This window comes from Urocitellus parryii, chromosome 10 (genome assembly GCF_045843805.1).
Source record: "Urocitellus parryii isolate mUroPar1 chromosome 10, mUroPar1.hap1, whole genome shotgun sequence".
In the NCBI taxonomy this organism is placed as follows: Eukaryota; Metazoa; Chordata; class Mammalia; order Rodentia; family Sciuridae; genus Urocitellus; species Urocitellus parryii.
In genome coordinates, this window is record NC_135540.1 from 139,931,188 (window position 1) to 139,941,044 (window position 9,857).

General features: G+C 56.4%; 1 protein-coding gene across 2 annotated transcripts; it reads right to left on the bottom strand.

The window, feature by feature from the left end:
* Positions 1 to 4,110: 4,110 nt before the first annotated feature.
* Cytl1 (cytokine like 1) lies at positions 4,111 to 9,486 on the bottom strand. 2 transcript variants are annotated; one of them, XM_026395333.2, is made up of 5 exons: positions 9,414 to 9,486; positions 7,683 to 7,938; positions 5,868 to 5,912; positions 5,563 to 5,691; positions 4,111 to 4,587 (listed from the first exon to the last, which is right to left on the bottom strand). In XM_026395333.2, exons 2-5 carry the CDS (start codon positions 7,827 to 7,829, stop codon positions 4,504 to 4,506), a joined length of 405 nt encoding a protein of 134 aa, XP_026251118.2. In that variant the 5' UTR covers positions 7,830 to 7,938; positions 9,414 to 9,486; the 3' UTR covers positions 4,111 to 4,503. The 2 variants fall into 2 exon arrangements, with proteins under 2 accessions (XP_026251118.2, XP_026251117.2); XM_026395332.2 differs by lacking the exon at positions 9,414 to 9,486 and having other exon boundaries at positions 7,683 to 8,016.
* Between the last annotated feature and the right edge of the window lie 371 nt (positions 9,487 to 9,857).

Consider the following 9,857-nt stretch of genomic DNA (forward strand, 5'->3'; position numbering starts at 1 on the left):
TTACAGTAAGTGGAATCCATAAATGTCCCAAGTGTCTTTACCCAGCGTCCCTGAGTCAGGCACCCATCTAGGTGCAGGGGATGAAATGGGGGGTCTAGTGGGGGAGACCCAACAAGTGAGGAGGAGGCAGTCAGGCGTGGGACCCAGCACAGGTGCTGCAGGGTGCCTGTGGACAGCAGAGCTGGTGGGGGCTCTGTAGGCCCAGGGGAGAAGCTCCGTTTGCGTTCAAGTGGGAAGCCACAGGAAGTCCGTCAGCAGGGGAGGGGCGTGGTCTAAGGGGTGCCCAGCGTTTAAACAAATCATGTGGGTGCTGCGTGGAACTAGATGAGGGGGGATGAAAACTTGGAGCCTGGTGAGGAGGCCATGGCACTGGTCCAGGCAAAGGTCATGGTGACCTTGATTCATGTGCCAGCAGTGGGTAGAGAGGAAAAAGCAGAGGCTCCATGTATGAACCAATTGTGTGTGTTGAGTGTGTGTGTGTGTGTGAGTGTGAGTGTGTGTGAGTGTGAGTGTGTGAGTGTGTGTGAGTGTGTGTGTGAGCGTGAGTGTGTGTGAGTGTGAGTGTGTGAGTATGTGAGAGTGTGAGTGTGTGAGTGTGTGTGTGTGAGCGTGAGTGAGCGTGAGTGTGAGTGTGAGTGTGAGTGTGTGTGAGTGTGTGTGTGAGCGTGAGTGAGTGTGAGTGTGTGTGAGAGTGTGTGTGAGTGTGAGTGTGTGAGTATGTGAGAGTGTGAGTGTGTGTGTGTGAGTGTGTGTGAGCGTGAGTGAGTGTGAGTGTGAGTGTGTGTGAGTGTGAGTGTGTGTGAGTGTGAGTGTGAGTGTGTGCACTTTACTGTAAGGAATCGGCTCGTGTGATCACAAAGGCTGGGAAGGCCCCCTCTCCACTGTGAGCTGGAGCCCAGGAGAGCGGGTGGCATAGCTCTAGAAGGTCGGAAGGCCTGAAGACCAGGTGGCGGAAGCCCTCGTCCAAGCCAACAGCCCGAGGGTGAGGAGAGCAGGTTGTGGAAGTCCCCGTCCAAAGGCAGGAGAGGCCACGTGTCCCAGCTCAAGCACACATTCACCCTTCTCTTCTTTTTGTTCTCTTCAGCTCCCCAGGGGGTTGTTCTGGACCCACACACGGGGCAGGACGGGCTTATTCACCTCACCAACTGAAGTGCACTCTCACCCAGAGCCCCCGCCCCACCGCCCCACCCAGATAACATTCAACTAGATTTCTGGGGACACAGGCCCGTCAAGTTGACACATAAAGTCCACCTCGCATGCCCGTTTTACAGCATAAAGAATTAGACCTGCTGGTTACTGTGAAGGTGGGCGGTAGAGAAAGAGAAGTGGGCACAAGCCTGGGAGAAGCCAGGGGTATGGACAGGGAAGACCATCAAGCAAGGAGAATTAACCGTCGACAGAGAAGTGGTGTGTGCACAGGCTTCGGGCCAGGAGAAGGGCTCACCTTCACCTGTGATCTTGCCTAGAAAAGGTGGGGCGTATGGGCTTTGGCCTGCAGGGGCCTGATGGACAACAGTGGCCTGGACTTGACTCTAAAGCAACGTCTGTGCTGAGGCTAACTGCAGGTGGTGGGGACTCCATATGGGCACCGCACTCCTAGTATCTGGATGGTACCAACTCTTGTCATTCCCCAAATAAACCCACAGACCTGTCTTATCGCCACCCCCATGTCACAGAAGAGGGGACTGAAGCACAGGGCGTCTAAGTGAGCAGTCCACCTAGACAACAGCAGCAGGGCTGGGCTGAGGTCTTTCCTCAGAACCGGTCCCTCAGGGCCCCCGAGCCCCTGCTGGCTTCTCCAGGTGCATTAAAGGTGCTGGAGAAACGAGCTAGGCTCCAGCTGCTCAGAAGCCCCCGGAAGAAAACAGTCCCCTTCCAAGGGGGAGCCCTGGGCGGAAGGACCTGTGATAGGCAGACCCTCACTCGGGATGGTTGGATCCTGAGCACGGCCCGGTGACATGTGAGTTCTGAGAAGGTTCTGACCAACTGTTAAAGTGCCAACGGAGAAGTCAGGAGACCTAGAGAAGTCAGGGTTGACCAGCTGGCAATGCAGAAAGACCAAGGAAGAGACCAGGGCCCTGCTCAGACACCAGGCCTGGGATAGGGGCCCCTCAGGAACTGACAGCCCCAAGGGGGACCGTCATCCCGATTGCTCTGTAGAAAAGGATTCTCCTGGGCACACCTGGCGCAGGCTTTCCCACAGTCATGTTGTCGGCCTTCTGACCCCCCACGTCGTCGCTCCTCACCTGGCTCCCGGCCACATGCCTGGGTTGGAGGCAGTCGTGACGTGTCTTCTGCCTCCACCGCTTCCAGCCCAGCAAGTCCCCGGTCCTTCTGCAAGTCCTTGTTCAAATTCCAAATCCTCTAAGAAAACTCCCTGCCCCATCTCAGAGTTGTTTGCTCCTTCCTCTGGCATCTCCCAGATTCTGCAAAGGTCTCCTTAGGGAACTCCGAGAGGAACTCTTCACCTTTCATCTCAAAATTTGCTGAATTTGTAATGCGCTCTTAGTAAGGATGGAAGAAATGAGGTGTCTGAAATGCTCCCACGGGGCCCGTCTTCAATGGCATCCTCCACTCCTTAGAACGGCAGTCCCTCTGCCACTGCCCGTTAGCTGTCTGGGAAACCACTCCACCTTTGAACTTGAGGATGTTTCCTCCACTATCAATGGGGGCTGAGGACGCCCATCCTGCAGTGTCGTGGTGAAGAGGCAGTGGGCTGGCGGGAGCCACTCCTGGGCCAGGCAGTGCCCCATGGTTGAGGGGCTCATGGACAAGACCCGGACTACTGCAGTACTTTCCCATGTGAAAGGGCCAGTTCTTCTATTTTGTGGGTTGAATTGAGTGTCCCAGAAATATATGTTGAAGCCCTAACCCCTTAATTAATATATGTGACCTTAATTGGATATGAGTACTATGCAGATGTTATCAGATGAAGACAAGGTCAAGGGCTGGGGTGTAGCTCAGTGGACGAGCACCTGCCTCAAGTGCACAAGGCCTCAGGTTTTTCCCAGCACACACACACACACACACACACACACAACACACAATGTCATACTGGATGAGGTGGGTCCTGACCCCATAATCAGCATCCCTATGAGAAGATGGACACAGACATACATACACAGGGAGGTTGATGTGATGCATCTGACATCCAGGAATGCCAAGGATTGCCACCAGAGGCTAGAAGATGCAAGGTGGGACCCTGTCCTGAAGCTTCCAGAGCTCCTGGCCTGCTGGCACCTCGATCCAGAACTTTCAGCCTCCAGAACCGCAACATGACACTTTCCTCTTATTTCAAGCCACCCAGTTCCTGGTGCCATGCCGGGGCAGCCCTAGGAGGCTAGGATAGCGGTCCTGTGGGCCTGTGCTTCCAAATAGAAAATAAAAGCCAAGTGGCTCCATCTCATGAATCCTCTGAGAATCCCAAGGCATCTAAGATCAAGGAGGAAGAGCCGGGCCCCTCCATACGCACAGCAGGGAGTCAAAGAAATGAGAAGACCCAATATAATGTGGAATTTCACAAAATCAACATTGGTGACATTTTTCTACAATCCAGCTACTTAGCTGAGATTTCATTGTTGGGTTTATAAATTATTAAACAAGCACAGTCCTCCGGGGCTGCTGGAAGAGCAGGGGCTTTGCTCCCCACTCACTAGCCCTGACCTTTGGGCAGCTCAGGCCTCGTCACCTACCTGAGCTTCAGCCCCGTGAGATGCCCGTCTCCACGTTTGTCATTGAAGCCAAAGAACTGAAAGGACAGATTGCATTGCCCCCAGAGGCCCCACGCTGCCTGTGGGGGCAATGTGATCTGTCCCCACCGTCTGCACCCCAAGGGACTTCCCACCTCCAGCATAAATTGGCACATCTCCCAACGCCAACGCCGTGGGAGTGGACATTCATGCAGCCCATGCAGCTGAGCCCGACTCCTGCTCCTGATGGAAAGGGGAAGGGAGCCGCTCTCCTGTGGAGAGCAGGAGATTTCAGCAAGTCGCGGAGAACACGGGTTTCGCAGTGAAGATGTTTTTATTTGATTTTCATCAGCTTTCAGGGGAAGAGTGTTTTTGCAGCGCTACGTAAAAGCCTCACAAATACATCTTAAAAGCAGTAACATTTCTTTAAAAATGAAAGAAGGGACCGGGAGCTTGTGATGAGGGAAGGCATAAAACAGAAGCTTGGTCAGGGGTCGGCAGGTTCCCCACAAGGAAGAGGCGGGTGCATGTGTGTCCCCCTCTCGCCAAGGTCAGGACCACCGCCCTGTGTGGGCTCGAGTTCCTGGCCCTGCAGGAGAGGCCGTGAGCCCTCTTCCCGGTGCATCTGACCACCAAGGCACAGCAGAGCGGGCCTCCCACCCCGTGCCCAAGGCAGGCCCCCGAGCAGCAGTGCCGCCTTCCACAGGGGGCTGAGGCCCGCAGCCGCGGGAGGCCTGTGGGGCTGTGGCTTCCGCCTCCATCTGGGCAGACGCACAGCCTCAGGCCTCTGGGTTCTTTCTCCAGTCTGGCCGCCTTAGCTCTGGCCCTCAGGAGGGCCCGCGGTCACCGGGATTGGGTGCTCCAAGGCGCTGCAGTCATCAGAGAGGAAAACCAGGTCCTGCAAAAGACGCGCAATGAGGGGGCCCTGGAGCCAGGCGCAGCTCCAGGACTCTCGGTCATCCTGTCCTCGGAGGTCACACAAGTGTTCCCGGAGGGAAACCTCCACTCCCTCCTCCCAGGAGAGCCGGTCCCTGCTTTCTCCACATCCCTACAGGATCTCCTGTCCTACTGTCATGTCACGTGGGTTGGACAGGTGACGGAGCAAGGGACGAGCTCACCCTGCTTCTTGGCCACACCTGGGGCCCAGCACTGGGGTCGTGTGTGGGACAGGGTGGCTCTCAGCTCACCTGCTGGACAGTCACTGCACCTGCTTCTGCCACCTTGTCCCCCACAGACCAGGGGGAGAGGGGGACGAGGAGGGACGGGACATGGGGAAATGGGTGACAAATCTTTGCTACACAAAGAAATGTCAACTAATGGGGTTTCTCTGGGGCTCACTCTGGCCAGGCAGGGGCTGGAGAGCCCAGGTGTGGCTGCTCTGTTGGGTGTCTTGGGACCAAGGGGGTCAGGATGGTTCTGGTGCATGGGAGGGTGTGATTCTTACCTTTCCTGTGATGTCATGAGGTGAGGACTAGTGTGTCCCCAGTTGACATGTTTGCATTGGGTAGGGGAAGATGAAGCCACAGTTCAGGGCCACCTGGGATCCCGTGGCTCTCCCCTCCCCTCTCCTACCAGAGCTCCCCCCCCCAGAGCACTCCTGGGGACCCTGCTCCTCCAGAAAGCTCCTCCCACAGGCCCTGCTTGGCTCGTGGCCGTCTGTCTCAGGGGGCGGGGAATGGCGCCCCGTGTAGCTGTCTCATGAATCCCCGTCAGTCAGCGAGGAGGTGGTGCTGCACAAGGGCTTTGTGGATGTGAGCTCCTCCTAAGCCCCCTGCTCCTGCTCAAGCCCCTCCTCCCAGCTCTCATCCTGGAGAAGCTCAGGACATCTCTGCTGACAGCAGGCGAACAGGGGTGGTCAATGGCGTCCACCTACCCTCCTGCAGAACGAGTTCATGATGGTGTACAGCTTCCGCACTTTGTCCTTCAGGGCGTCCACCTGGGCCATTTTCCAACAGTGGGGTGAGGCCACGAAGTCCCGCAGCTTGGCCAGCACACAGTAATTCTGGGAGTGGGCAAGAGGAGAGGGTTCACGGGAGAAGTCGGCAGCCAGGGGGAGAGGAGCTAAGGAGCGCCGGTGTCCTCCTGTACCTCTCCCACCCCATGGGGCCTCTCCCACCCCATGCTGGATGTTCAGCAGCAAAGGATGCAGACTGCCCCCACCAGGCAGAGCCCGCTTACGTGGATATCCAGGTGCAGCCCGGGCAGGTACCTCACACAGGGCTCCTGCAGAAAGGACACAGGCTCAGCCTGGCCACAGAGGCTCTGGCCAGCCCAGCCCAGATCCTGGGGTCTTTCTTGGTGCTATGACACCTGAAAAACTTGCTAGTCTTACATGTCCATGCACCCCAAGCGGACAACTGGTCTCCCAGATTTTGCCTTTTAGAACACAGCATTAACATATTTGGTCTGAATCAAGGCACCATTTGATGCACACGCAAACACATAGTAACATTTAATAACCACCATGTATGTATACATAATAAAACAATTTTATAGCTGTTTAGTTATATGATAGTTCTACACCTATATATAGATACATGTAATATATAACAAGTATAAAATATACAAACATATACATAAATACGTATTATTATAAATTAATTACATAGAGTAAAATGGGTCCTGTGTAACCCTCTGCAGCACCCGCATACTACTTTCCTATTGCTACATCTTACTCCTGGGTCGGTTCAGGGATGAAGCCCTCAGTTCCAGCCTGCCTGCGTGACCTCGGGCGCATATCTTCCTCTGTGACCTAGTTTCTCAGTTGGGAAATGAAAGAGCTGGAATGTATAATCTTTCCACTTCTTTCTAGTTCTAACATTCTGAGCCTATGGGTTTTTCTTTTCTTTTCTTTTTTTTTTTTTTATACCTTTTAAAATCGGGTTCTTTTAAAAGACGATTGCTCTGTCTCTTCCAAGGAAGGGATCGTGGTGCACCTACCCAGCCAAGTTCTTTTGTACCGAAGGGTATCAACTTACTCCACAATGTCGTTAATAAGCAAGTTGCAAAACAGCTTGTGCCATTTGATCCCAATTTTGTTGCAGCCTGGCGCTTGGGTACCTTGGCACAGACAGGAGGCAGAAACGCCAGCCTTTGGAATGCAGTGGGAGCCGTCGCCTCTGGGTGACAGATTACAGTCATGCCTATTTTCCTCTTTGTGTGCATTTTCCGACTGTTCTACAAAGTATGTTACTTTTATAATCAGACATAAATACATGTTATTTGGCTTTAAAAAAGAAAACACAGAGAGGGTGTTAGAGTCCTGTAAACCCCAACATCTGAGAATCATTAGGTTCTTTTTGAAGCATTTACAAGCAGTCAAGAGACGCTGCTCAATTGTGCTGAAGCTCTTAATGAAGCTGAATTCATTGCTTTTCTCTGTCAGATGCCCGACTCAGCCACCCCTCTGGACGCCCGACTCTGAATTCCTGGGTGTCCTCTTGACCCAGCTAGCCACCCTTGCTCACTCCTTTGACCCTCTGTGTGCCTGGGGCGGGTGGGGTGGGCAAGCTGTGGTCATCTATTCTACAGGCAGAAAACTGAGATAGCAGGCAGAGTGATCTGCCCAGGGTCCCCAGCAGGTAAGGGGTCACCACCCCTCAGCACACAGGGGTCACTGGGCTATGAGGTGACTCTGAAGTCCTAGACTCCGAGAGGAGCTGATCTTTTCTTTTGGTACATTTTACTACAGCGTCTCTGATATTTGCTAATAAGTTCAAACAAAACTTGTGAGGTCTTTGGTTACTTTTCCTTATATCTTTAAAAAGGCGAATCATTGGCATATTTAGTAGGAGGGAAATATGTAAAAGCCCTTGAGATTATCTTTTTCTAGAAAAGAATGGCAGTCTTCTCTATTTTTCTTTTTCTCTCTCTTTTCCTTCTTTCCTTCTCCCCACCCTTTCTTTTTCATCAAAGCCATGTGTTTGGGAGGTGCATCTTCTCGGAGCCTCCTGGCCTGGCTCCAGGGCGGGGGTGGGTGTGGGGGGGACTCACCCCTGGCTCTGCGGCCTGCAGCCCCTGGAACTCACTGGTGATCTCCCTGCTCAGGGTCAGCATCCTGGAGTAGCAGGTCGGGGGAGCGGGCCGTGCAGCAGGGAGCCCGGCCAGCAGCAGCAGGAGCAGGGACGTCCAGGGCATCATGGTGTGGGCTCCCTGCAGCCTGGCCAGCCTCCCTTTTAAGCAGCAGCTGGGGGTGGCCCAGGGCCATGGCTCCACGCCTCCATTTCCTGTGGGCCCCACCAGAGCCAGCCTGCCCGGTGGGTGGGAGAGGGGGTTTGGCACGCCCACCTGGGCCAGGACACTGAGTCCTTTCATTAGGATCCCATGAGGTGAGGATGGCTGCTGGCACCTGGGGGCGCAGCTGGAGGGAAGCGGGCCCTGCCTCTGGCACGGTTTCTACCAGCGGTGTCCCTCCTTGGGAACTTTTCTGACACTGACAAGGAGCAGCAGTGAGGGGCAGAGGCCAGGAAGGAGAGAGAGAGAAGAAGGGGAGGTGGGTCAGAGGCCAGGAGGGCTGACTCTATAAAGCTGGCTCAGGATCTCCTGCAGCAGAGCTGGCGGGAGTGACCAGCAGGGAAGGGTTAAGCGCCATCCCCTCTGCGGGGTGGGACAGTGATACCTGCCTGGGGTCCAGCGGCCTGAGTTGTCATTGTATTTGGTCACCCGCCACCCCCCCCCAAGGCAGCTGACCCTTGGGTGGGTGGTCACCTGCCTCCTGAGCAGCTGTGCCCTCTTGTAGCCTGGAGGCTGGGCTGACACTGCACAGGTGGCCTTGGCTGTGTGAGCCTCCCTGAGCCCCCAGCTTGGGCCCATGGGGATGCAGGAAGGGCGGGCTGTCCACCTGAGCCTGTCTGTCAGGGCGGAAGCAGCACAGCTCCAGGAGTGAGCTCCCACCTAGATGCCCAGGCAAAGTAGGGCCGTGCCCTCTGGCCGTGGCCGAGGCCAGGTTCTTAAGTCTCCCTCCTTTCCTGTGCGCCGTGGGGTGGGAGCTCTGGGGACACCTGTGGAGCCAGGGAGGTGCCGTGGGACCGGGGCAGAGCTCACACCCTCGTGCTGTGAGTTTCCACAAGGTCTGAGCTCACATCGCTGTCTCCACTCAGTCCTGTGAGGTCCCTGCCAGGCACAGGCCACAGAAAGTAGTCCCTCTCTCCAGGAGGAAACCGGGGCTCAGAGAGCTCCAGAGCCCGTCGGGGGTCACAGAGCTGGAGGCCAAGCGCCCAGGTGGGGTGCCCGCCCTGTCCTCCTCCTGTCCTGCTGCCCTCAGGATGGAGTCCTGAGCAGCACGAGTCTTGCAGTCAGAGATGAGTTGGGTCCTTGGGCTGCCCACACCAGGAGCAGGCCAGGGACAGGGGCTGCCAGGAGGGGAAGGCTGATGGCACCTGAGCGGTGCCCGTGCTCCCGCAGCCCGCAGAGCCGCTGCCAGTGCAGATGCTGTGAGCCCAGCGCGAACCTGAACAGTGGATGGGGCAAGCGGCGGGCCCTGGACCCAGGTCTGGGCAGGCCTGCCCCACGCCCCCTCCAGAAGCAGGGCACAAGGGGGACCAGGGGGCTGCAGGGTCCCAGAGGAACACAGCCGAAGACAAGAGCCCAGGGAGCGGGAGCCAGGGGTCAGACAGGGAAGGCACCCGGCCCCGCCTCTCCCGCCTGGAGAAAGCCTCCCCACCCATGGTCAGCAGCTGGCCCTGCTGGCCGTGACCCTGGTCCTCCATCACCCCCCGTGTTTACCAGTTTCCAGGGTTCAAGGCCCTGCACAGGGATGGCGAGCTGTGCCTTCCTGCTCTGTGCGCAGCAGCGTGTGCTCCAGACTCCGTTAGGAGCCCGTGTCGGGCAGCCCTGCAGACGGCGGCAAGGAGTGCCAGGAGGCCGCCTAGTCCCAGGAGGCCACCGAGCACCAGGAGGCCACCCCACCAGGCCTCTCGCCTCCACAAGGAGTCTGCACCTCGCTCCTCTCTGCACTGGGCCCGGGGCCTGTGCCTCCCTGGTCACTCCCTGGCCCCAGCCTGGACTCTAGGTCTGCTTGGAGAGGCTCCAGGGACCTTTCATCAGAGCCTCGAGTTCAGGCCAGGGAAGGAAAATTCCTGCCCCCTTACCTCCAGGACAGTGAGGCTGAGTCAGATGAGAGGCTGGGAGACGGACCTGTTCCCCACCAGGACGTGGCATGGGTGTGGC